Source organism: Cervus canadensis, chromosome 2 (assembly GCF_019320065.1).
Source record: "Cervus canadensis isolate Bull #8, Minnesota chromosome 2, ASM1932006v1, whole genome shotgun sequence".
In the NCBI taxonomy this organism is placed as follows: Eukaryota; Metazoa; Chordata; class Mammalia; order Artiodactyla; family Cervidae; genus Cervus; species Cervus canadensis.
The window spans coordinates 86482937-86510853 of record NC_057387.1 but is presented as its reverse complement, the minus strand read 5'-3'; the positions used below and the strand labels follow the sequence as shown (position 1 = coordinate 86510853).

At 44.8% G+C, this 27917-nt stretch overlaps 1 protein-coding gene across 3 annotated transcripts in view; it reads right to left on the bottom strand.

The window, feature by feature from the left end:
- Positions 1–8297: 8297 nt before the first annotated feature.
- The window catches only part of USP24 (ubiquitin specific peptidase 24), a 136342-nt gene continuing 116722 nt past the window's right edge, over positions 8298–27917 (bottom strand). For all 3 annotated transcript variants that reach the window (XM_043461184.1, XM_043461186.1, XM_043461185.1), the window contains exons 57-68: positions 27198–27314; positions 26692–26784; positions 24859–24961; positions 23596–23717; positions 22644–22757; positions 20663–20728; positions 18617–18683; positions 17114–17192; positions 12846–12921; positions 12353–12439; positions 11924–12034; positions 8298–10940 (exon numbers count right to left, since the gene is read on the bottom strand). In XM_043461184.1, the coding sequence (XP_043317119.1) occupies positions 10878–10940; positions 11924–12034; positions 12353–12439; positions 12846–12921; positions 17114–17192; positions 18617–18683; positions 20663–20728; positions 22644–22757; positions 23596–23717; positions 24859–24961; positions 26692–26784; positions 27198–27314 (1098 nt within the window). In that variant the 3' untranslated portion in view covers positions 8298–10877. The remainder of the gene's footprint in view (positions 10941–11923; positions 12035–12352; positions 12440–12845; positions 12922–17113; positions 17193–18616; positions 18684–20662; positions 20729–22643; positions 22758–23595; positions 23718–24858; positions 24962–26691; positions 26785–27197; positions 27315–27917) is intronic.

Genomic DNA, 27917 nt, shown 5'->3' with positions numbered 1-27917 from the left:
GCCGCCCACGTGACTGGTGAGTAGCTGCCTTCAGCCATCATGATTCACAGCCCGTTTGGCAGGCAGGGTCTGCAACAGGACCCCTTGTGCCAGGCTCTGTGTTGGGCATGGGGACTACAGATGAGTCAGATAGATGGTGTCCTCAAGGTCACTCAGTCTGATGGGGGAGGCGGATGCACAGAGTAGTCAGGCCTGTGTGGAAGGAAGCCCAGAGGAGGTGCCTGCCCACACTAAAGGTCAGGGAAAATTTCCTGGAGAAGGGACATTTCATCTGGGGTTTAGTGGATGAATAAAAGTTAATTTTATTTATAGCAAATAAATAGCAAATAAAACAGCAATTGCCAAGGCTCAGAGGTGTGAGAACAGGATTAAGAGAGTCATACTCTGGCTGTTTTTTAAGCATGAGATTGTAGGTGGTTTAATTTCTGAAGAACAGTTTGGTGTGTCTATGTGTGTGCATGGATGTGTGTGTGCTGGGGTGTCTGTGTGTGCCCCAGGAGAGAGTCCCAGATCAGGAAGGAGGGCCGGGCCACCCCTGTCTCTCACCCCCTGCCCCATGACCAGACATTATGGTCATGATGCTGACCACCGAGCCGGAGCTCACCTGGGCTGAACTGAGGCAGAGCTGATCCGTTTCTCTGCCAAAGATGTCATCAATGAGGCCTGGTTCTTCCCTGAGGACCAGCTCAGGAACCCCAACCTGGTGGCCACACTGCACCCCCCCACCCCGCCCCCGCACATATGGAGCAGGTCAGCAGTATGGCAGGGTGGGCAGAGTCCATGCTGGGGCTTGGGAGGTCTCGGGGGGTCTGTGTGACTGGGCAATCTGGCCCCTCCCTCACCTATGGAGGGAGGATTCAGCTGCCTGCTTCTGGGGACTGGGAGACATTGACAAATATGGGCTCTGATGATATGTTTTAATGGGAAGATTGATCACCTTCTTTAAGGCCCCTCTCTCCCACGTGTGCGGGATAAGTCTCTTTAGTTGTGTCTGACTCTGGAATGTAGCCCACCAGGCTCCTCTGTCTGTGGGATTCTCCAGGCAAGAATACAGGACTGGGCTGCCATGCCCTCTTCCAGGGGATCTTCCAGACCCAAGGATGGAACCCGTGTCTTCTGTGACTCCCACATTGCCAGCAGATTCTTCACCACTGAGCCACCGGGGAAGCCCCCCTCTCTTCCACCAGGAGCTAAAGATCTGGAGTCCTCCGTGAGCAGAGCCCTGATGGAGGCTCCCCTACTCAGCCATCCCTCCTCAACCCAGGGCCTCCGTGAAGGCGGGCAGCTGCTTTGCAGGACTGTGTGGTCGGTGTACTCTGGGCCCACGTGGACGGCATGACTGAGGCCCACTGCACCCCCCCGAGGAGCTGCTGGGCTGTTCCAACTTCTGCAGGGGCGGGAGGCGGTGGGTCGAGTGCATCGAGGTGACCTGCGCCCTCCCACAGGAACATGATGGGGGTTCCCGCTTTCAGGCCCAGATCTGCCCGGACCCCTTCCTCCAGTGCCCTGTCTGCAAGTTAAAGCTAAATGGCGCATATCTCAGTCACTTAGTTTGGGTGCTCTAGAAGGAGCCACACTGAGGGGTCCTGGGAGACTCTGCAGGATGAGGCTGGATGGATTGCAGCGCCTGCCTTGAGGGGTGGGGCCAGCGTGTGTGCCAGGGGCTCGCTGCCTTGGGGGAGGGGAGCACCAGACATGTGCAGGGGATTCGCTGCCTCTGCATCAGTGGTCTCCAGGGCCCTTTTCATTCAGACATTCCACAGTTCTGCAGTTGAGAAATCTTCTCAAACCAGCAAAAGAGGGGGCCTCAGGTTAAGGCCAGAGAGCCTGGCACAGATGCCATCTGGTCATGGCCTTTTGGTGGAAGGGCAGCGCTTAGGCCGGGAGGACAGGGGCAGGCAACCATTTCTGCCCAGGAGACGGTGTCCAGGAGTGTGCTTGACTGTGTCCTTGAACCTGCAAGTTAGGGCATGGGGGAGAGGCCGAGAGTGGTGTGGGGCTGAGCAGTCTGGGTCTATGATTTCCCTGTATCTGCATTCTGAAGTCACTATCAGTGTCCAGAAGAACTTTATAATATTCAGAGCTGCCCATCTGCAGAACAGTCTGTCTTGGACAGGAGTGAGTTCCTTGTCTTCAGGGGCTGGCTGGCCCCTTGCTGGGACGTTGGAGAGGGTTCGAGGGGCTGGGACCAGGTGTCTGAGTTGGTTCCCTCCAACCCCCTCATTCCGTGTTGTAAAGCCCTTTCAAAAAAAGGGTTTCTATTTTTGGCTCTCAGGCCCGAGAGGGCAGTCATGTCTGCCTGGCCCACAACGCGTTTGGGGGCGAGGGTGTCTACGCTGTGGCCAGATGCTGCCTGCCTCCCCTGGCCAACTGCAGCATCCACACAGCTTTGCCAACTGGGGCTGGTGCGCAGACCCACGCCTGATGCCCCCAGCAGGGCTCTGTGCTCACAGGTAGGAGGCTGGGCTCACCCTGGGGTGAGGCGTCATCCTTGGCTTCTTGTGCCCCTGCTTGCATCTGGCTGGTCCCACGCTGGAGTGCAACTGTCTGGTGCGAAGGCCAGTGCTGCCCCTTCCATCCCTGGAGCCCTGAGCAGGCACCTCGTCTGTCTCAGTCTCAGCTTCCTCCTCCCTAAGAGGGGCTGTGGTAGCTCCTGCTTCACTGCGTTGCTGTGAAAATGAGTAACACCTAGGGCACCAGGCCCGGAGCTTCGCAGGCACTTAACCACAGGCAGCGCAGTGCAGGAGGGGCCTTTCAGGGAGAGGCTCTGAAAGTGGAACTGACCTGGGTTTAATCCTGGCTCTGCCAGTCATCCGCTGTGTGACCCACGCAAGTTACTTAACTTCTCTGTGCCTCCGGTGCCTCATCAATAGAATGAAGGTAACGGGTGCTAAGCGTTTAGCTTGGCGTGAGGACAGTGTGCTGGCTGCCATGGTTATCACCCATTGCTTTAAAATCCATTCTTGATATAGGTAACTGTGGATTGGTTAGCTTGTGTCCAAAACATGCCCCTGTGTAGGTAGCAGGTGGTCATAGATGGGGACCTTGCAGGGGATCTGGGGATGGAGCCTCTCAAACTGGTGGAGGGACTGAGCTGTCCTGCTTGGTGGGAGCGTGGGATGTCCTGGGGAGAGTTGAGGGAGGGGGCAAGTAGTGGGTCTGAAATAACTGGCTCAAGAGTTGATTTTCCGTGGAGTTTCATACTGGGAAGCCACTGAAGGTTGAGGAAGAAGCTGACAAGGGCGAGTGACAAGTTAGGAGCTGGCTGTAGGAGTGGCTGATGAAGGCGGCAGGATGGCTTTGCAATAGAAAGATGAGCCCAGAGAGGTGGAGAGGCTGGGACAGGCCCAGTGGGCCACCGGCCATCTCATCAGGGTCCTGGCTTGATGGGAAGACCACATTTTCTGGTGACTCTTTGGATCACCCAGCAGGTAAACTCCAGGACACGTGCCAGTTTGAAGGCATCGGGTGCCATAGAATCCACTACCTGTGAAGCACGCCCTAAAGAGTCCCACTTTACAGTGAAGGGGTGTGCCCTGACCTGCTGAGTGCCTTCCGCAAGGCCCCTCAGCTAGCACCCAGGGATTCTAGTGACCACGACCCTAACACGAGCCGAGCCCTTGCCCAGTGCCCGGCACGTGCCTTTCCTCGTTTCATCCTTACGGCCTCCCTCTCCACTTCATGTAGAGGGACATTGAGGCTTGCTCTAGCCCAGGACCACTCTCTGAGGTGTTGTAGCCAGGGTGTGTGCCCAACTCCCAAGCTCTGGAGGGAAGCCTAAGTCTCCCAGGGAGACATCAAGCTCACCCTGAACTTCTGTCCTGATGGCTGGGTTACAGCAGGGTGTCCCCTCTCCTGGTCTAGCAACTCAGGCCTTGGAATCCCTTCCCTGTTGCTCCCCATCTTGGGGTGGGAGGAGATGATGTTTTCCCTGAGAGGCTCAGAGAGGGTGTATGGCTTTCCTAAGGTCACACAGCAGGCCAGCAGCAAGGCTGAGTTGAGAATGCCGGAGTCCTGTCACTCAGCTTAGTGCCTCTTTCCTGCCCTGACTTGTTTCTGGATTTCCCAGCTTCAGAATCAGACCCTAAAAAGGTGGAGACTGATGAGGCCTGAAGAGGAGAGACGGAAAGTCCCTTCACATCCGAGTGTCTGAGCCGGTCCGCCTCTGCCCCAGGCTGCAGCTCCCATGGGAGGTGGAGGACCCTGGCACCGGTGGTCAGCTCCTGTGACTGTCCTGGCCCGGGCGGTGGGGCTTAGCCAGGGAGGGAACGTGCAGGATACTGGGCCCTGGGGAGGAGCCCACAGCTCTGATGGACTGGCTGTGGTGGGGGCCATGGAGGGGGGTTGCCAAGGTTTTTGCTTTGCCCCTGACGGGGATGGTGAGAGATGCAGGAGGCACAGTGTCAGGGGAAGAAGAGGAGCTCGCGTTGGCCTGCAGACATTCGCTTGTGCCTTTTGGGCCTAGCTTGCAGAGTGCCTCACGTGCCCTTTCTTTCGTCCCGGGGTCCTGGCAGGCCACCATGGCCTGGGAGAGGGCTGGACAGTGACTGGCTGCGGGACTCACCTGGAGGCCTCCCATACTGCGGGGGCCTACGTGGTGGACAGCACGTGTGTGACGTGGGGCTGGGGCGTCGGTGCGGGAGGCAGGACTGCTGAGGAGGCCCCTGCAGCTGCTGGAGCCAGCCATCAGGGAAAGCAGGCCTCTTGCGAGGCCCAGTGACTGCCCTGCCCAGGACACTTTCACGGGGAAGGGGTCCCAGGCCTTGGCTGAGCCTTGAAGTGGTTCCTTCTTCTCCCCTCCTCAAGCCCTCTTCAGCCTGCACCCTGGGCAAAGAGGCCACCTCTTCCTCCTGGAGCTCTGGTGCTGGCACTCGGGGTGCGCTGGCTCCCCGCCTGGGAGAACCCCAGCTCTCGGCCTGCATTACCCCGCCCCAGGCCTGAGCTGGATGGAGGCTGATGGAGCAGGGCTGCAGGCGCCAGGCAGGCCCCCCCTCACCGCAGGGCAGGGTCCACACGCCCCCGTTAGCACAGGCCAGGTTGTGTTCAGCTTCCTGCCAGCCACTCCCCAGATGCCAACGTTGTGGGCAGAATGACCTTTCATCGAGCAGTCAGTCAGTGCTCAATCCTCCATGCAGGAGGTGGTCATCCTCCGGTGGGGAGACAGCGAGGTGCTTGAAGGCTGAAGAGGCCAAATATCAGTCAGGGGAAGTGAAAGGTAGAGATGGCCCCTCACTTCCTGCCCGCTTTGTGGAAGCCCCGTGAGGCTCCCTGATTAGTGGAGGATGTTTTCCCTGCCTCTGAGGGTACTGGGTGGCCCTGATAAGGGTGATGCTTTTCAAAAAAGGCCTGTTTCAAAATGTCCAAAGGGCTTCTCCACCCAACTTCTCACAGGGTTTCAGAACAGCCCTGGGGCAAAGGCAGGGCCTATGCTACCCTCTGGATAGAGGATGTTGTGGTCCAAAGCACCAGCCCAGAGTCAGCTGCCAAGTCTCTTTGGCTTAAGTCCTTGCTCTTTTTCTAGAGAGACCTCCATCAGTTTGATCTCCATGGGGCCCTCTCAGTTCTGCCATTAGGACTCACCTCCTGAAGACAGCTTTTGTTGATAAAATTCCTAACTCTCCAGAGAACTATAGCCAATATATAGTAATAACCTATAATGGAAAACAACTTCAAAAATAATACATGTGTATATGTGTATCTGAATCACACGCACAAAAAAGAATTCTTTTTGAAATTTAGTAATGTTTATCTTCTTGCCAGTTTTTCTAAATGTCCTATGGACATCTATTGACAACATATGAGATATAAAATTTTAAGTGTAATTGTGTAGGATATGATTAATATGGTGGTGTGTGCTCAGCCATGTCCGACTTTTGCAACCCCATGGACTGTAGCCCTCCAGGCTTCTCTGTTTGTGGGATTTTTCAAACAAGAATACTGGAGTGGGTTCCCACTTCCTCCTCCAGATCTTCCCAACCCAGGGATTGAACCTGCATCTCCTGCAACTACTAGGCCACCTGGTAAGTCTATGGTTAATATAAATTAATTAAATATAAATCTATTACATTTAATTAATGACATCATTCAAGATGCTCCTATTTTTATTTTTTCTGCACATGATAAAATATTCTCAGAAAAAATGTTAATATGTCTCACTATGGTTTTCTTTTCCCTTATATTTCTTCTGATTTTTGCTTTATTATCTTTGTTGTTAAGGTGTCTAATGGTATATGATGATGTCTCTCTTCTTTGTGACTTGTATCTTTTATCATTAAAAATGTTCATCTTTGTTTCATTAAAAAAAAAAAATCCTCTTTTACCCATACCTTGAGCCCCCACCAACAGCACGACAGATGCAGCCAGATGCGTCCCTGGTGATCACGGGGCCATGCCTTTGATTATCTTAGCTGTTCTCCCCTTGCTCTGGTCCAGGTTTACAGCCTACCTGGCATCAGCCTTCAGGGGGATATCACCCAAAGGCTGACTCTGCATTTGCAGTGGATGCAGCTCCATCCAGCTTCTCACCGGGTCCACGCACCTACCTTGCATAGCACACACCGTCATCCCTGCTTCAGGAGGAAACTGGGAACCAGAGATGGGGAGGTGGGTGCTCACCTAGCTCACCGAGCCAGGACATGAGGTAGTGCCACGATATAAACCCAGACTTGGCCTTAAAGTCAAGACTTTTTACTGCACCTGGTTGGGCCACCTGTCTTCAGAGCCGAGATTCAGAAGGGGAACACAGACCCTGTGAGCCAGCATAGAGCACTGGGACCTGAGCGGAGAGGCCTTTGGAGGGATGGAGGCGGGAGGCGGGAGGTGCAACTCTCCCTCTTTGAGCTCCCTCAACTCCACCCCTAACCCAAGCAAACAAGCATGCACCTATCTTTTTGGTTTGTGTTTGTCATCAACCCTCCATTGCCTTTTTACAGCAAGCACCTTTTCTAAATCTGTTTTCCTTTTGTAACTTAAAAGTTAAAACTAGGTTTTGTAGCAGTTTTATTATATGGTGACTTTTTAAAATAAAAACAACTTAGTCATGACTCTTGCCTGAATTTGACTGTCTAGGATGAGACCTTGCTTATATGAGGTGCTAGATAACTGTGGGATGGTTGAGCAAATTGAGCCTTTGAAGAGTATGTGTATTTTGAGTGCAAGTATTTGAGTACTTAAGCCTGTCCTGGGATAAAATTGGAGTCTGCCTGTAATTTCCAAGTCCCCCCCAGCAACCAGGGCTCTCCCTCCTTGGCATCCTGTGCCTCACATTCTAGATGCTCAGGGTCCCTGTGTCCTTCCATTCTCCTCTCCCAGGGCCTGGCACAGAGTTGATGTTTATGGCAAAAGTTTAAATGAGTGGCTGAGGCATCTGTAATAATTATGTCCAGGGTCATTTTTCATGATTTGAAATTAAGAAGTCTCATAACTTTCTACTTTGCAAAAAGAATAATTACCTCATGCAATGTGGCCCCCCATTCCCCAGACCCACTTTGAGGCTGGTGAGTGTCGCTGTCTTGAGCAAGGCCTAGCTCTAAACAGCTCATATTATACGTGATCAGGGAACTGACCTGCAAAGGCAAAAGTCCTCTCAAACTCGGACAACTTAGTGTCTTAGAAAGTGTTCAAAACCTGCCAGCTGCTAAGGACTGGACGGCCAGAGGGTATCTGCGTAAGTGGGCCCACTGGCACCCTGCCCGTGGTACATGCCAGAGACCCCTCTCCCCATCACCCAAGAGCCAGGGGTTAGCTCCTTAGCTGTTCATACCCAGAAGGCTCTAAGATTTGAGAAAAGGGAACACCTGACTTTTGCAGAGGTTGGTAGCTGGTCACTGGGAGCCGGGGAGGAATGGGTGTGGACTGCAGAGTATCTGGAGCAGCAAAGAGCCCAGGAGAGGGGAACCATGTGGGCAGAGGCAGGGCATCAGGGGTGAGGCTGAGACATGTGGGGTCCAACAAGAAATCCAGCTTGACCAGGGATGTGATTTATGCTGGAGACCGCTGGGAGGCCTGAAAGATATGGGGGAGACAGCTGCAGGCCACTGGTCTGAGCTCTGCACATCCTTAATCCAGCTTTGCAAATGAATCCTGAAATGGTCAGGATATCCAGAGCGAGAAATAGTAAAAAGCTTAGAAAAAGACCCACTGCCCTTCATCATTAAAGAATGGGCCCTATTCACATCATCGGTCCAAAGTAGAAAAGGAATCGGCACTATTTCCTTCCAGGTCACCGGCCCCTGTCACCCCTCCCCAACCACAGCCATTTTCTGATTTACACAGAAAAATGCCAGTGAGCCTCCAACTCTGTTTTTGAAAAATTTATTTTACACCTTTAGAAGCTAAGAACTCTGCCACTCAGTGAACCAAATTTAGAATGAGGATTCTCCCTTAGTTTATCTACTTCTTTTCCAAATTGTATAAACAAGATTTTGTACACAAGAGGTAGCAGAGGAAAATTCCAGTCTGCCTGTTCCAAGCTCAAAAGGTAACTGCACACACCTTGATGTTCGCAGGGAGGGTGCAGCAAGACAGGGTGAGCCTGGTGACACGTGCTCTGGGCCCGCGTGTGGGCTCCAGGGGAAGTCACAGGCTGGGGTGCCTGTCCGAAGGCTCCTTTGCTTTCTTTCCCAGGATGTCTCTAAGGGACTGACTTGGCCATCCTAAGAAGGATCTCATGAAGGGAGCTTCTTGAGGACACACAGCATTGGGTTTAGTTGTGCAATTCCTATTCGACTTGCAGACCATTTTCAAAGATTTATAAAAACATCTTCGTCCAAAAAGATTGGCAGTAAAAATGACACCTCTTCCAAGGTAAGCCTGTCGTAATTGTCACTTTGTTGTATGACATTAAAAAAAAAAGTCATCAGCAGGTTGGTAGACTGCAGCCATGGGGAAATCAAGGTTACTGGCAAAGGGAAAGTGACGTTCACTGCAGCAACAACGTGAGCAAAACCGACCAGGGTGCCTCGTGTCAGCGACAGGTGGTCCTGGTCCCGACGCACGCTACTGTGAGGACAGCAGGTGCTGGGGGCTGTGGAAGGCATTGTTTCCATAGGAAATAAGGGACAGAAGTGGCAATTTCACTCCTGAATCTGGGCTCCTGAGTGCAGCTGCCAGCGCCACATCCTCGTGGCTGGCATTTCAAGGTCACATCCCAAGGGGTCGCTTTGTGAGGAGGAGGGCGGAGGGGGTGGGGGGCAGCAGGGTGTGGGTATTCATGGACTCAAAAATCCACTTTAAAACATCACATTTGAATTTGTAAGAACATCAGAACCACATAAAATCGGCCAAGGACCTCAGACCCTTTCTCAGGGGCGCAGCTCTGCTCTGAGGTGCTGGCCCTCTACCCAGCTGGTGTCTCTGACAGACATCACCACTGGCCAGTCATGCAATTACAGACTGCAGCCTGGCCGCACTCTAACTGCACCCTCGACGGTGAGGCCACAGGGTCTGCGGTGCATGGCAGGAGCCGCTGTCAGCCCTGTCTCGGGTCCGCTGCGTCTCTGACTGCAGATCCTTGCCTGGGGCCGCCCAGTGCTTCCTGAGGCTCCCCTAGTTCTGTGCGTGGGGAGCACAGAACAAGGCAGAGCACGCAACCAAGACAAACAGGATTGAAAATGTGTGCAGTGACTCAAAACCCCAAACGTACACAATATATAAACTATGTCGGCATCCCCTCTCCACTCCAGAAAAAGGAGTGGGCTGGCAGCTAACCTGAAATGAGTGAATGGTGCCGAGACCTGGGAAACACAACTAAATGGGTGAGTTGTTCAGTGGCTTGCTAGTTATTTCTTATCCTTATCTTTTCAGTGTCAATTAATCACGCTGAGGAGAAACCAAGTCTCCTGTTCCTTCTCTGTGGTAAAATGTCCAGAAATTCACAAAGCAGTGTCTCTCAACTCAAATATTTAACTTCACAAACAACCAGTACCAAGGGTTTTAGTAATTAAGTTTCCAGCCAAAGCAAATGATTGCAGGTCACATGATTTAAGACTACAGTTTATTCAATATGTCTCCAAGCATTAAAAAGATTTTATGAAGTCAAACTCAATAAAATCATATCTTAAAGTGCTTTTTATTTTGCTCTTTGTAAAATTTGTTTTGGGAACAATTAGTGATTGATGTCAAAGAATGCACTCTATACTTCTAGAGAACATAGCATTTTTTTATTGCTCTTTCAATCTCAATTTTATCAGAAAAATACCTTAAAGAGCTTAATTTCCCAATTTTTGATCCTGGTAACATTTCATCAAGATCTAAGTTTATGCCCAGGGCTCTCATCCAGACCCACCTGAAATTCTATACAAATAGGGAGACATATTAAATACAAAGGTCTGTGTAAACTGAATTCTTTAACTACTATTTTACAGTGAAAAGGAATTTTTATCACATATTTTTACATCATTTTAAACTTGATAATTCTATTCAATGTTACTGCAAGATTAAAAATTTGCCCCCATATATCTAAAGGCAGCTTGCTTTTTTTTTTAATATATAAAAACCAAAGGAATTTCTTTTGTAGCATTATTGAGAAAGCAATAGCTTTATCTTCACTCACTCCTGTATGTTCGTGTAACAAAACAGTCTGCCACCAGCTTTACTTCCTAAAATCTGTACAGAAGTGTCAGTCCACATGTGGACCATGCCCCAGGTAAGCTGAACTCCACAGGCTGGAGTCTTCCCACTGCCAAACAGCTCCCAGGCCTTCCCCGGGGGCTGAAGAGTGCGTTCCTTAGAAACACGGGCTCCTCCCCTCATGGTAGGTTCTCCCAGTCCAGCCTCCGGGCTCTGCTAAAGGGTTCAAGAATGAGATTCTGATTTCAAAAAGGTGCTGAGCATCCAGTAACTGTGACATGACTGCTCATCACTGCTGGGCACAGCCCCTAGGGATCCACATCGTCCAGATCACTTCTTAACTCGCCGATCATCATGGGTGATTCAGAACCCTTTGGGAAATGAAAGGAATAAATACATACTTAATAACGTTAAGAGAAAAAAGTTTTCCTGTGCCGACTGACTTAACTGTGTTCTGCAGTTTAACATGTCCTCATTTAACTACTTAATGTTTATCAAAGGGCAATAAAACATAACAAGTATATGTTTGACCTCATATTTGACAATTCTTGATTATGCAGAGCTTCCATTTCTGTGTTCTTACTGAGTTACAGGAACAATCTAGTGACTTGCCTACAGGCATAACATAGCCTTGAGTTAAATCAAATCACTATGCTGAGTGTCAGTTTCCTTCTGTGAAATCAGGGGAATGGCGACCTCAATGGTTATTACCAGGATCCCAAAGATTTAAAAACAAACAAACAAAGTGGCACACAGAACATCAGCAAATTCATTTGATGAGGCCTCCGTGCACTGTGATGGAGCTACGGAGAAGGTCTTTCAGAAAGTTATGGACCAGAGGGAAGAAACGATACATGTCATTACATTTAAACCTGCTGCATTCTTCTACATAGTAAGCGTTCAATAAATAATTCATTCTTTTTTCTACTATAGTGATTAGTATTGAAAAATACTTAAAAATTTGACGCCCCTGACAAGCACACAGATTCCAATGGCATAAGGCCCTTCTTTTCAAGCATATGTGTTTCTAGGAAGGCTGGTGAGAGCAGAAGGGGAAAGTGGTGATTTTTTGTAACCCAACAGAATGAAGTACAATCTGGAAGGACCATATCTGCAAACCGGGCTTTATCAGGATGCTCTCCAAGCTGAGTAGAACAGCCAGCAGATTGAGACCAAAGCCTGGATAAATGTCACGGTGCAACGCCACTCTGCTTTGTAAGCACAGAGAACGAGTCCTGAGCAGAGGTTCCCAGAGGGCGGCGCTGGGGTCTCCTTTCTTGATGACCGAGGCTGTCTCTGGGAAACCTCAGAGAGGGCACTGCCCTCTCACCCAGGACTTGCCCTACAGATGTACCTGCTGTAAGTGTCTCTCTCCATTCTCATTAGCAGGACTGCTCTCCGACCCGTTACTGCTCCCTGACTGCTCCTTCTCATTCAGCAGCGCTGTGGCGTATGCTAACGTGTCCTGCCAGAGATTGAAACACAAGAAGTCAGCGTGTGCAGTGGCAGCAGAACCGAGGAGGACCACCCTTCATCTGACCTCTGGAGGCGGTGCCTTCATGTCAACTTCTGGGGCAGGTGGGGCCACACTAAATGACCCTCACCGCTGTCCTTCCAGGCAAACAACTCACTTGCTGCTTTTTCATAGAAAAATCAATCGTGTCTTCAGTCCTCACTCACTTTTAATGTATACCTCTTTTTTTAGACAGCAGTTTCTGGGAAACACACTAAAAATTCTACCTAAGGGATTTCAATCCACACAAAACCAACAGACAACTCTCACCTGAGCTGAAATTGTTCGTTGAAAGGTTTTTCCAGTTGATGTTTCATTAGAGACGTTACTCTGTGGTGTCCAATAATGTTCTGACATCTGACATGGAAGGTCAAAAAGGCCATTAGAGATGACAAATAAGCCCACATGAGTCAACGATTTCTACCAATACATATTACAGTATAAAAAGCATATAGAACAGTATATAAATTGACCCAGACTTTCTACCACATCAGGAGATCCTTTTTGATAAGGCTGCACTTCTGCTTTCAAGAGTTCACTAAAATACTACCTCTTAAATAATCATCCTTACCTTTTTACCCATAAAATTCAGACAAATGTATTAAGATACAAATTACATGCATAAAGTTAGGTATCAACTGTTCCCAAAAAAGTGTGAACTCTGAAAATACTTTGACAGTCTCCAAATTAAGCCTGAGATTTTATTTCCTGATGAAATATGTTGTTGTTGATTCCCATGAAAGAAGCAGAAAAACTCAATTACCTTCTTCTGCAGCCACTGCACAGCCCAACTCCAGTGATGGGAATTCTCCTTGAAGTACTCTTTAGCAGCAGGACACCTGGTGATCGCAGGAAATTGTTATTAGCCACATGCCTTCTTCGCAAACATTCTTGTTTAATATACAGTACTTTAAAATTCTGAAACACAAATGCTACTTTCATTAAATGCTCCTTTCAGTTGTCCTTTCTTATCTATCTCTAACTCATCCACTCAGTTCTACTAAAACTCAAGGTTGGAAAATGAAAAATAACAAACAAAAGTAGCCACAACAAATTGTACATTTAATAAATAACCTCTTAATTATTTAAAAAAATTAAAAGTATAATTGATTTATAAAGCTGAGTTAGTTCCTGGTGTACCGCAGAATGAACCAGTTATGCACATACTTCTTCTGATTCTTTTCCATTACAGATTATTACAAGACATTGAAGACAGTGCTCTGTGCTATACAGTAGGACCTGTTGTTTATCTATTTTGTACATAGTAGTCTGTATCTGCTATCTCACACTCCTAATTTATCCTCCCTCAACCTCCTTTCCACTTTGGTAACCGTAAGTGTGTTTCCTATGTCTCTGAATCTGTTTTTTTTTTTTTTAATAAGCTCTTTTGTACCATACTTCAGATTCCATATATAAGGGATACGACATTCGTCTCTCTCTGACTTATTTCACTTAGTATGGCTTCTCTAGGTCCATCCACGTTGCTGCAAATGACACTGTCTTTTTAATAGCTGAGTAATATTCCATAGTACACATGTACTACATCTTCATCCATTCATCTGCTGATGGACATTTAGGTGGCTTCATGTCTTGGCTTTTGTACAATAGCGCTGCAATGAACACTGGGGTGTATGCATCTTTTCAACAGTTTTTTCTGGATATACGTCCAGGAGTGGGATTGCTGAATCATATGGTAGCTCTATTTTCAGTTTTTAAGGAACCTCCATACTGTTTTCCATAGTGGCTATACCAATTTATACTTCCACCAACAGTGTAGGAGGGGTTCCCTTTTCTCCACAACCTCTCGAGCATTTATTATTTGTAGTCTTTTTAATGATGGCCATTCTGATTGCTGTGAGGTGATACCTCACTCTAGTTCTGACTTTGATTTACATTTCTCTGATAATTAGCAATGTTGAACATCTTGTCATGTGCCACTTGGCCATCTGTATGTCTTCTTTGGAGAAATGTCTATTTAGGTCTTCTGCCCACTTTTTTGATCTTTTGTTGTTGTTGTTAAGTTATATGAGCTGTTCATATATTTTGGTAATTAAGTCCTTGTTGGATGCATCAATTGCAAATATTTTCTCCTATTCTGTAGGTCACCTTTTCATTTTATTTATAGTTTCCTCTGCTGTGCAAAAATGTGCAAGCTTGACCAGGTCCCACTTGTTTATTTTTGCTTTTATTTCTATCACCTTGGGAGACTGGCCTAAGAAAACATTGCTACGATTTACGTCAGAATGTTTTGCCTATGTTCTTTTCCAGTAGTTTTAAGGAATACAATAAATGACCTCTTGATAAAATCAAACTAGTCTTTAATTTTTATAATTTAAATAAGAAAGAATGATATGAGGGAAAAACAATTTTAAAACCTGATTTTGGAGGATCTCTCTCCCTTTCCATTTGTATTTGCCCACCTAGAAAGCTGTCCTTATTTGAAGATAGTACCGATGGGGAGACTGCCATTAACATGTGTATAAAATGGGATATGTGCAGGATATGGATGTACATATAAAGTCACTACTAATATATGGACTTTGTGTTTGCTGGCATCAGAAATGCTATGTGGCCCCAACACTAGTTGGAAATACCACTCTTTTAGGTTTTTATGTCATTATGATGACATGCTGTCAGTATGAAGCCTAATTAATGAACCTACAATTGTGGCAGGATGATCTCCATCTGTGTCTACAATATTATGTCATCTGGAAAATGCATGTTCATGTGTTATTTCAATGGGGCTCTCATTTAAATCTGCTGAGGATGCTCAAATGCAGCAGATTAATCCCAACAGATTTTTCATTCTGGTATAAGTCCAAGGATGGCTAAGAATCAGGAAAAATCTGGAGCAAAATAAGTTAAGCTAAATAGAGCTCAGTGCAAAACTCAGTGATGGCAGTGCTGTCTGCTCAGTAATCCTGGGTTAGTCACATTCCTGGGTATGTATCCTGAAACACAAAAACTCTACTTTGAAAAGATACGTGCACCCCAATGTTTACTCTGCAATACTATTTACAAAAGCCAAGACATGGGAGTGACCTATGTGTCCACTAACAGAAGACTGGTTTAGGAAGACGTGACATGTATACACACACACAGGAATATTACTCAGCCATGCATGTGCTAAGTTGCTTTGGTCAGGTCTGACTCTTCATGACCCCGTGGACTGTAGCCCGCAGGCTCCTCTGTCCACGAGATTTCCCAGGCAAGAATACTGGAGTGGTTGTCATGTCCTTCTCCATACTTGGCCATAAAAAGAATGAAATATTGCCATTTGCAGCAACAGGAATGGACCTGGAGAATATTATACTTAGTATTATTTATATGTGGAATCTTAAATAATATAAAAGAATCTATATACAAAGCAGACACAGACACAGACATAGAAAACAAACTTAGGGTGACCAGGGGAAAGGGGTGAAAAGAGGGATAAGTTAGAGGACTATGGGGTTAACAGACACAAACTACTATATATGAAATAGATTAGAAACAAGGATTTACTGTGTAGCACAGGGAACTATATTCACTATCTTGTAATAACCTATAATGGAAAACAACCTGAAAAAGTAATATTAACTGAATCACTGTTATACACTAGAAACTAACACAATATTGTAATCAATTATACTTCAATTAAAAAAAATAACCTTGGATTAGCATGCAGTCACTCTGATCTTTTGTGGGCCAACATAATAAATAAATAGGGGAGCTGAAGTTGCAAACAACTCAGGTTCCTTCTAACATTGAGAACCTTTCCAAGGATCTACTGACAGATGAATGGATAAGTAAAATGCAGTACATATGCATATCTATACAATGGAATATTATTCAACCTTAAACAGGAAGGAAATTCTGACACATGCCGCAATATGGATACATCTTGGAAGACGTCATGCTACGGGAAATAAGCCAGTCATGAAAGGAAAAATATGATATGATTCTATTTATGTGAGGTATCTACAACAGTCAAATTCATGAGGACAAAAAGTAGAAGGATGGCTGCTAGGAGCTGGAGAGAGGAGGAATGGAGAGGTACTATTTAATGGCTACAGAATTTCAGTTCTAGAAGATGAAAAAAGTTCTGGAGACAGATGATGGTGATGGTGATAGCTGCACAATGCTATAAATGTACTTAATGCCACTGAACTGTACACCTAAAAATGGCTAAAATGGTGAATTTTATGTTATGTATATTTTAGGGACTTCCCAAGTGGTGCTAGTGTTAAAGAACCCACCCACTAATGCAGCAGACCTAAGAGACACAGGTTCGATCCCTGGGTTGGGAAGATCCCCTGGAGAAGGGAATGGCAATCCACTCCAGTATTCTTGCCTGGAGAATTCCATGGACAAAGGAGCCTGGTGGGCTACAGTCCATGGGATTGCAAAGAGTTGGACATGACTGAGTGACTTAATACACACATATTTTAGCACAATTAAATAAAAGAAGAAAAGAACCTTTGCCTTGAAATCAGTCAGCCTGTGCTCAAGTCCGAGCTCTGACAGCAGGCATGTCACTTAAACCACCCATGATATGGGACTAGTAACAGTACCTAACCTCATAAAATTGCTGAAAATGTTAAACGAGAATACAGGCGATATTTAGCACCGTGCCTGGGTTCATAGGTTGAAGTAGCTGTTATATGGTTTGGCCTCTTGAGAGACTGTTCTGAAAGTGGGGACCTCAAAGCCGACACAGCTGACAGTTAACCAAAGACATCTTGAGTGACAGTTCATGAATTCTTTCTGTTGAGGTCCCTAAACCTGCCTTGGACTCCTCTCTTTTCTGTACAAAGCCTGTCAGTTCAGCAATCCCCCCCCACCCTGGATTCCATAAGATGTTACTTTTAATACTCCCCTTTTTTGTCTCTTTGAGATTGTTTGAAGAGTTGTCTGTACCATCCAAGCAAGTATGCCCTGACTGGCTCAGATTTCCTAGGTACCAAAACAAGGGAACTTTTTTTCTTGAGTCATATCTGACTTGTAATGAAAAACATCATTTTCTCAACTGCATTTTGAGTCAATACTTACTTTTGAGCAAGAGTTACAAGAAATTTGACACATTGGTAGCAGCGACTGCTGTCCACGTGGTTACTGTGGTGCATCAGAGCTGAGAACAAAGGAAGGAATTTTAACAATAAAGCACTAAACCGGAAGTGGGCCCAGCTAATCAAGCTCTCCTGTGCTGAAAATTCACAGCAAACTTTCGATAAGCAGATTGGGAACTTAACCAAAGCACAGTAGTGCTGACTTAGTAGGGTTCTCCAAATTCTAATGGACAGAAACACTACTTTAAGTAGTATTCAAGAAACATACAAGGTGGTGAAGGTTTGACTTTCAGAAGAACTGAAAGGAACTAAAATTTATATTGGCTGGTTATTCACCTAGAGACTTTCAAAGTTTTCCATTCACTGCAATACTGACAAAGAGTAGTTAAAATACTTAAGTGTGATAAATGGAGATCTATGGTACTATTTCACTTCAACAAATATTTACTGTTCTGTGCTTTGGGCATTTAAAGATAAATATAGACAACTCTTGACATGGGTTTGAACTGCACAGGTCCACTTATATGTGAATTTTTTTCAATAAATACATTTAGTACTACACAGTCTGTGGCTGGTTGAATCCTCAGGTGCAGAACCATGGATATGAAGGGTAGACTATGGAACCTGAGCATCTATGGATTTTGGTATCCAAGTGGCTCCTGGAACCAGCGCCCTGTGGTTACCAAGGGATGACTGTAATGCCTGCTCCCTGCCCTTGAGGCATGTATTGTCTGTAAGTTTCAGAGAGCCTGGATGCTGCTCAGAGCAGAGAGCACCATTCCAAAGCGGTGGCCTAGAATGTTGTAACTAGAGAACATTTTAAGCATAAATTTCTTTTCTGTAATAAAAGGAGATGCTAAAACTTCTTTTAAATACACAACAATATCTAAAATGACTCAAGTTAACTGGGAATACAGGTGGATGGTGGGAGTTGGATAAGACTATTTTTAACTAAACTTTTCCTAAGATATAGCTCATTAAAGCCATTTTGGCCTTCTGAAAAAGAAAAGGTTGTCAAAAAACTTTTATGAGCAGATAATAAAAATTTGAGTGCCTTCATAACACAGGTTAAAAGAAAAAAAGAAATTGCATTTCATGAGCGTGACAATATCCTGAGTGTAAGGTTTTAGTCTTTCCCCACCTCAATGGCTACAGAGTGGAAGAAAGCCTTCTTGTTAAAGTGGCAAACCTCTAGCTTGCTGAAGAAAGTCACAGCACCCCTGAATCTTACCCGACCCAGTAAAAGGACCTCAAGCTGTTGTCTTACGAAAAGCAGGAGTGTTCAGGGTGGTAAGATCCTCTGGCTTTAATTCTCCTGACTAGACTGAGGGAGTCTAACAGCCCTGACCAGACCACCCCTGGATTCCTCAGCGATCCGTGCCAGGCAGAGTGTGCCAGGCAAACCCTGGGGAGGAGAGGCTGGCTGGAATGATGGGCTCTCTGCACCTTTCCTGCAGGCGCTTCTTCACAGGGCAGCCATACTTGCCTAGTAATCCATTTTCTGTCTCAAACACGAACTTGACTCGTTCCACTTGTATGGGATCCTCAATGACCTGTGAGAAGCAGGAAACAAAGGCTGGTAAATGACAGAAGAAACTTGTGTTACAGCCACTGGTGCCTTTAAAAACAACTCATTCAAGGGACTATAGTTACTAATATACTAAAGCCAAAAACACATATGTTACTGCCATATTTTCAACAATATATTAAATTTCAAACTAAAGATGAAAAAATATTAAGTAGTATTTGAAAATGCACACATTTCCTAATACATGCTCTGAAGAACTGAATCTAGGGTTCTCTGTGGATTATAAGGATGTGTATTTTATGATCCCAACAATAAGAGATTTACAGTTCACAAAAAACCTGTCAAAGTTTTGATATAATACAGGCTCTACAAGTTGATGTGGAGATTTATGCCACACCACACAAGGCTGGATCTATGTCACACTCTTGCTGTACTTCTAATGCCTGACACTGAATCGTGCACAGTTCAATAAACTAAGTGGGTCTGTTGTTAAACAGATGAACATCACTCAATCCCACTCCTGAGAAGCAATGATCTTACAAAAGCACTAGGACCAAAAAGAGGCAAAGGACCAGAGAGACAGGCATTTTAGAAATGGCACCCATGATGTATCTCCATATTCAAGTGTTTATTAAATGCTTACCCTGTGCCAAGGTGTTAGGGACCTAAGGGGAAGCCAGTCCTCATCCCACTGCCTGCTCTTTATTTTAAATATTTCCTGGGCTAGTCTCTCATTGGTTCACAGTCAGTCACTAAATTTCACTGATTCTCTTTCTTAAACACCTGTTGTTCTGGTCCTAGCTCCTTCTGCTCTGGTCTCTCCTTAGCATAAGCCTTGGTATTTTACACTCAGATTACTGCCACAGACTCCTGTATGGTTTTCCAATTCCAATCCTGCTTCCTTCTTTAGTCCATCCTTTAAGACAACTGCTGGGGGAATCTTCTAAGACATAAATCAGGTTCTATCAAGTTCCTGCCTCAAACACTTTCATGGTATCCATCACTGATGGCAGAGGTTACTAACTTAAATGTCTAGAGTTCAAGATGGTAAGAAATGAGCCATGTGGCAGACAACAGCAGTGCTGAGGGCAGTGGGGAACTGGAGACCACAAGCTTCATGGAAAGGACATGCTGTTACTGCTCTGGGTGGCTGGAGCACGCAGGAAACAGACCAGTGTGGCCAGATTGCCTGATTTCTGAAGATAAGTTGCAATCCAGAAATTAAAGAACAAAACAATTTGGGCCAAACAGCCAAGACATGTGGGTGGAACTTGGCCACCAGTGTGTCACCACTGGCCCACAGGGAGAAAGTCCACAGGCACTGGAACCGGAAACTCCTCCTGGTCTGGTCTGGGCTCCTCCCCCAGGCCCCACTAGTTTCCGCTCCTTTTAGTCCTGCCTCTCCCAGTCACTGAGCAAACCGGGCGTTTGGTAGAGAGCACAGGCTCCACGGCCAGTCACTCGGCTCAGATCCTGACTGTCACTTATTGATGACGTCCTTGGCAGGTCACTCCACTAGTTTAGCTTCTAATAATACCATATTTCACTGACTGCAGTTGTATTTTCCCCCCTGCCTTTTGTATTTCCCAAACTGGGATGCACCCTATAGTGGATTACATTTCAGTTTTGTGGCTCATAAAGATATTTTCAGTAGCACATGGACAGGCCGCAGAGCCAGCCATTCACCTCTCCTGGTTCTTGCAAGGTTCACACAAGATCACACTTGAGCTGAGCACCATTTTCTATGCATGGTAAGTAAGGCCTTTGCTCTCTGCACTGGAATTGCTTGTGTCCTTGTCTAGCTCCCTCACTAAACATAAGGAAATTTATTACCTCTGATTCACCTCTGAATCAGTTAAGGCAAAAAGAATGGGTGATGTGAAGAGGACTTGGTGAGTACAGACCAAATGAATGGAAAAACAACACAAGGACAGTTTTTATTTGCAAATGCATGCTGCCCAGTAAATATCTAAATGTAAGTGAATCAAAACATTCATGACTTACCAGTATCTCATGAAGTAGTTGGAATGTATTCTTTAACTCATGGGGTGGAGCTGTTTCTAGTTGGTTCTGAAATATTTTTTAAAAGCATAAAGATTCCAATAAGTCTTCAGTGAAAAAGGTTGGAGTGGCAATCAACAGTGTTGGACTCCAGCCCAAGTTCTACTACCACCTGGCTGACCTTGGGCAAGTCGTTTCCTTCTCTGGGTCTCAGTTCCCCAAATGCTAAATCTGGGGACTGAAACAACACCATGATCCTCCCTACTATAACCCTCCATGATATTTTACTATGAAATTAGGAAGGAGAGAGAAAGAAGGAGAGAAGCAGAAAGGAAGGGAGAGAGTTTTTAGTCACTAAACAGGCCTCAATTTATACTTATATTTCATTTATACTTATTCTGTTTTGTTGACTATTCTCAAGTAGCTGTGAGATGCTAATCAGAGTGTTCTGAGATCAACATGCTGTGAGTGAAATATAAGAAAAGTTCAGCTTAGGAAGTAGAAAAATCTGCCAAGACACATTAAACGAAGAAAGCAAGGTTGAGAAAACTCACACCCCTGTGCATTTTAATAACTTTACACATAATATGCAGTGGGAAAGAACACTGCATTACAACAGGGCATTTGCAAGGTGCCAGGTCTGGTACTGAGTACTTCATGTATCATGCCTCACTGAGTCTACACAATCTGCAAGGTCTAGTCAAATTTCCTCCTGTTTTTCAGAAGAGGAAACTGCCCTTGGTTATATAAATAGTAAACAGTAAACAGAGGTCTCAATCAACCCTGATACAGGCAGATCTGTACAGAAAATGCTGAGGGCAAAACATACTTTAATAAGAGCTTGGAGACATGACCCACTGATCACAGCTGCTTGCTAACACTACCTGTATCACTATTTACAAATCCTGGGGCAGGCAAGGTGTGGGACAAACTAAAATATCTCTTGTAATTTCACACAAAGAGGACTGGAAAGACACATAACTGATGTGACAATACTGGCCCATGGGGTAGGGGAAAGAGGAGACATGGCTGGCTGGTGATGGTCGAAATGGACTTTGCATATTTTTTCACAAAGAGAATGAAGTCGGTGTATTCTCCATGTAATTAAAAATTAAAGATTAAAAATGAATAAAAATGGTATGCATAGGCTTAAAGGTTTTTCTAATAATCCCTAGAAAGGCAGTAGTTAAGAGCACAGCCCTGGAGCCACACCGCTGATATTCGAACTCCCACTCGGCCACTTAATTGTTTTGTGACACTCATGTCTTCAATATCTTCAATACTAGTATCTATCTATACCTCATAGGACTTATGTACTGAGAATTAAGTGAGTTAAATACGAAATATGCTTGGAACTGTGCTTGGCATCCAGAAAGTGCAACGTAAGTAATTACTACACACTGATCAGAGCTTCATAATGAACTACTTCAGAAGGTGAGAAAAATCAATCTACTTTTGATTTTTTAGATGTGGCCTGGGGAAGTAACCTGAAACTTTAAAACCATTTTATATGATAATGGTCACCACAGCATTATCACTAACTATAAAGTATTATTCTTAATACTTAAAAATTGCACCCAATACAAATATGCCTCACTGGGAAGGGAATGGCTGAGTAAACTGTGATACATGAGAGAAGGAAATACACTCAGGTAGCTTTTAATGATACGGAAAGTACTTACAACGTCAACTGAAAAAAGAGGGCACAAAAATCATATAGACAATAAAATCCCAATTATGTTAAAATATATGCATAGAAAATAAAAAGGGAAATGTGAGAGAATATTCATGGTGATCATCATAAATGGTGAGATTTTGAATCCTTTTTTTATTCTTCATTTAAAAAATGAGCCTATACTATTTTTATGATTAGGAAAACAATTAAAGTTATTAAAAGAAGCAAAGTGCCTGGGAGGCAAGGAAACGCTTTCCTAGGTCTCAACTGCAGGCTCGCAGGCCACCACAGGTGTTCACGAGGCCCTACCTTGATGAAATGCAGCATGGTGAAGGAGAAATGCTCGTTACAGAAACAGCAGTACACCACCATCTCGATGAGCGCCAGCAGCGAGCCCGTCAGCTCTCGCAGAGCAAACATTACCTAGTGAGGGGAGAAAAGGAGTGCTTCTTTTGTCACCGTTCACTGTTAAAACGCTGTTTCTGACTTTCACTCAAATCCGCTCAGATTGAGGACGATCAACACTGCCTCAAAATAGTTTGAGTCTGTCTGAGAGTTAACACAGTTTGTGCAAATGTGCACCTTTTTCTCAGGAGTCACTTTTATCAGATTTTAACAGGTGACCTCTCCCATTAAAATAACCACTGATAGGTCCAAAAAAATACATGATGTTAAGCTTTAAAAAAAAAAAGAGATATAGCACAGCACTGTTGATGTAAATAAAAACCAGTATGATTGTGTTCACCGAGTCATATATATATAAATCAAGTTACAGAACAAGGATTGGAAGATGTGGTAGCTCTGGGTGGAAGGGGGAGGGACCTCAACAGGAGGTTGTGAAGAGCTCACTTCCATAGTCCTGAGGTTGAAAAACCCGTATGCTTCAGAGCTGTAGTATTCAGGACCAGCGACACACACAAGATTCAGAGTAAACCCTCTGATAATAAATGGAGCGACTGACTCGGCGGTGGGGGGTGGTGGTGGTGGTGGTGGTGGTGGTGTGTGTATGCCATATACCTCCTCCTGGGACCTGGAGGCCCAATTCTTAGTTGCAGGGAAGACTAATAATATTCTTTTCAGCTGCCTATTTCTTTCTGACATACACACAGGAAGTAAAATTAATTTGAAATAACTGCTTCTTAACTATACTCCCCTACATGAGAGTAACATACAAAATACAACTAATAACAAAAGGCATTTTTTTCCTCAAAAAGAAGAAAACAGATAAAAGGAAAATGGCTTTAGTGGAACAAGGACATACCTCTAACAGGTAAGGTTTCCCTTCAGACAAGAACAACAGGGCTTCGACTTCCTCGTGGAGGGGCAGCAGGGGGCTCGAGGGGGCAATGCTAATAGGCGGCCGTTGTTTAAACACACCCGGAGCTTTAGGAAATCAAAGGAAAAAGCCACCTCATGTTACCACGTGAAACCTACAACGTAAGGCAACTGCCTCCAGATTCACACACCCAACTGCTGAACATATACAGCCGTCTCTCACAGTCATGAGACTAGAGAAAAGGCTTCTCCTCTCTTTCAATGTATGCCCTGGACGTAGGTGTAACTGTTAAATCCTTAAGACTCCCAGTGATTCACAGCCAAGATAATCCTTTTGAAGAAGTTTAAAATGAGAAAAAAAAAAAGGCCCAAAGTGCCTCTGAAGAGACCGAGGACAAGGCACTTCTGCTGCTTAAACAACTGCTAATGCTGAGCAGAAATCTCTCACATGGAAGGGGTTACCCTACATGCTAGAAAAGCAAGGACTCTCACTCTCAATTTTCTTTCGCAGACCCGTCTGAACTCACAAATGAGGTAGCTTCATCTTTTAGATGGGTGAATCAGAATTTAGGAAGCACAGTCTAGCTCACGACTATACGAGAGCTCCCCCACGTCGCTTCAGAGAGCCAACGGCGTCTCCAGGTCAGAGGGATACTCTGTGATTTTTGATCTAGTTTCCTGGTCAGATGACATGAAAACCCTGCCATAGGCCCTGGGGTCAGGGGCTTGTGTCCCACACTGGCTGCTACGCCTCTGACCAGCTGTGAGATGTGGGAGTTACTCGAGCTCTCCCCCTCTCAGCTCCCGCACACTCGGAAGGGGAACCAGCCTCACAGGTTTGCTGAGGGGATTCAACACAACAAGCTGAGAGCCCCGGGAGAGGCACAGCACAGAGGAACACGGAGTACCTTACAGCAGCTCCGCTGTGCTATCGTTGCTATTGTTGGTGCTGTCACCGTAAGGCCTGACAAGTTAGAAATGCAGCCTTTAAACCCAGAGTGTTTTAAATGCTTCTATATCCCACCCCAAATAAATTATTGACTTTCTCTTGTGACAAACTAGTAAAAATAAGGTGAAGCTTAACATGAATTGAAAAAAAAAATTTTAAGCGTCCCTCAAATATCAAAGAGCCAAATGAGAAGCCACTAACATACATTTAATTGCCAACATTATTATTCTCTACATGTTACTGACAAATTCACCATCTCTCCAGTTCCTTGACATATTAAAGACAAGTTTTAAAGCTTACCAACATTCCTCTGGGAAGAGACATCTGAATGCAGGACGAGCAACGCCACTGTATTGTGAAGGTTCCCAAATTCTCGTGCTTGTGCAGAACTCCACCGACGTATCTGTTGTCAGAGAAAAAAAAGTGGGTGTTAGTGCTCTGGTGAGAAACAAGTGACAAGGAAGGAAAAGGTATGTGGGTTCATGATATACTGAGCCACATTCTTTCTCAATGTTTGACAGTATGAGAGATAAAAGTACAAAAAACTCACAGGTTTTAGGCCAGCTTAAGAGTGGCTTAACACAGATATATATGAATTTGTATTCTAAAACAAATACAGTTATGCAATTCTATTTAGGCACTGAGCTCTCACAACGTGCTAGGTAATTTTCCTGCATCCAGTACAGTGGGGAAAGCCTGTGAGGCTGGGGGTCTGCAGGCCTGGTCCCCTCTGCCACTCACTGATCTGTGTGGATATAGGTGACTTCTCTACCTGACTTCCTTGTATCAGGACAGGGACAACCTACCCGCTACCTGTTCCACACCCACTTCATGGCTGGGAGGACGAAAGAAAACATTAAAGGTGAGAACGTTTTCAAACTTATGTGCTCCATAAATGCAAAACAATATTAATCATACAATATAACATCATTAATTAAATATTATTTAAATTACAATGAATTTAAAATAATCGTCAGTGTCAATGGAGCCTCTGATAAGGAAGAGCTGATAAGGAAAAGTAAAAAACTGATACTCAACATAATATCAGCACACAGAGCAAGTTACTGTCTGTGCATTTATTTATTTAGGCCGCACTGTGTGGCACGCAGGCTCTTAGTTCCCTAACAAGGGATTGAACTTGCGCCGCCTCCAGTGGAAGTGTGGAGCCTTAGCCACTGGACCGCCAGGGAAGTCCCGTTTTCAACATTAAGGAGTCAGAGTGGCTAGGTGGTATGATAGGAAGCTGAGAGGAGGCCTAAATGACAAGTCTGTCTCCCTTAATAAAAAAAGGAAAGGTTCCTTAGGCAATGAATCACATACAATGGAAACTAAAGCTTAAGCCCTGGGATGCTGAATGAGTCACAATTTCTCTCAGCTGTAATTCTTGCCCAAGAAGGGGGATGAAACTACCTGTTTTACTGAACTGTACACTTCAGAGGTAGAGCATGAAAAGTAACCAGTTGTGTCTGGCACATAATAACTGCTCTGTACATAGTATTAATCATTACAGCATGCTGACATTTTGTATATTTTATTTATTTATTTATTTTTTCATTTTGTGTATTTTAAATCTATCAAACAGAAGAAATATAATGATTGGAAAAAACACACCAACATAGGAACTTCAAACAGGAGAGTCATTTGAGGATATATTTGACTCTACTATTCCAAAACCATTTCCCTTTCATTTTCTGAATATGAGTATTACATCTGCAGCAATGTTGCTCAGCATTTAATGGTTCAACTTCACATGTGAATAATGGTCTGTGACAGCATCCCATGTAAGCACCCCCACCAAGACCAAGCCTTGCTCATCGTCCCACAGAGTGAGTGGAGGAGGACCTGTGTCACTCTTTCTGAAGGCTTTCGAATCCCCCAGGCAGAACCCATTTTTCCTCCCAGGACACTTGGCACTTCACATTTTGACTGTCTGAGTTAGTCATTCCCACTGGTTATGGCATTTAAAACAAATTCTATGAGGAGGCTGTAAAAATAACTGAACTCCAAAGAATTTTAAAAGCTAAACACCACTTGTTGTATACCTGGACTCTGATGAAACGAAGAGAGACACTGTGGCTATGACAAAAACTGTAGCCAGGTCACTGGGCTGTATGAAACAAAAGCAGGCAGTACCTGGGTGCTCTGCCGGCTGGCCCCGAGGAGGAAGCTGATCATGTGTCGAAGAGCAGAATGCTTCAGAAGGAGATCCCCGGCCTTAATCCCTTGCTGTCATAAGAAACAGAGAATGACAAATTATATTCTTATCCAGATAGAAATCTATCCCAAAAATACTGCCAAGTGAGAACTTTTTTTTTTTTTTTTCAAGTGAGAACTTTTAAGCAGTAAGTGTTTAAATGCCATAATTTACATATAGAAAGTGCTTGTTGAAATCCTAACAGCCCCGTGGGCCTGCACAATGGCCCCTCATTTCATCACAGACTCCTGCTCCAACAATGAGAAGTGATCCCCACCTATCTACGCTATATTCTTACAAGTAATATAACACACAATTGAAGATTTTTAAAAAGAAACACTCATAAAATTATATCATATAGGTCCTATGTTGACCAATATAAATGTTTTGCATATATAAAATTCCTTTAGACTATAAATCCCTAGTGGAAAAAAAAATCATTTACCTTTTGCACAAAAGTGTTGAACAGGAAAAAGTACTGAGCACAGTTTTTACAATTTTCGGGGACATCTTTATCCAACAGAGCAAGCAGTACCTCCAGTAACTGATGAAGGCTCTTTAACTGGTTAGAGGAAAGATGAAATTACATAAAGAAAAAGAATGTCAGACGGACATCTGTAATAGGATTAACCTGAAGTAAATCACCATAAGAACAAAAGGAAAAGTTTGATTGATACAATCCAGTCTCAGATTCAGATGGATTTATGCTTTGGAGAGCAAAAACAGAATTATCAATTTGATCTTCCAGGGAAGACTGGCAGAACTGTAGAAATAACGAAAGAAAAGCCTAGTTTTGTTTCCTCGCCTTCAGACTCAAGGGCACGGTTCCACTGCCTAATAGTCACATTTTCTAAAAAGCCCAGTTCTTTCCGTCTTTTAAAAAAAAGGCAGGGGTTTTAGAGGAAACACTTCTGAATCCCTCCCTCCACTTTGCTACTTCTTCACATAATCACAGATGCAAAGAATAAAAAACACAGACACAGGCATAAAGGCTAGGAACCAAGCCAATGGAGCAAATGGAGAGCAACAGCCTGACAGAATGACAACGGTAATATCAACTCAACTGTGAACTTACTTGAAAGCCCGCTGACGCCTCATGGAAAGCTTTGAAAAACATTTTATTTGTTTAGAAACCATTTTGGTTATCACATTGCTTCTTCTTTCC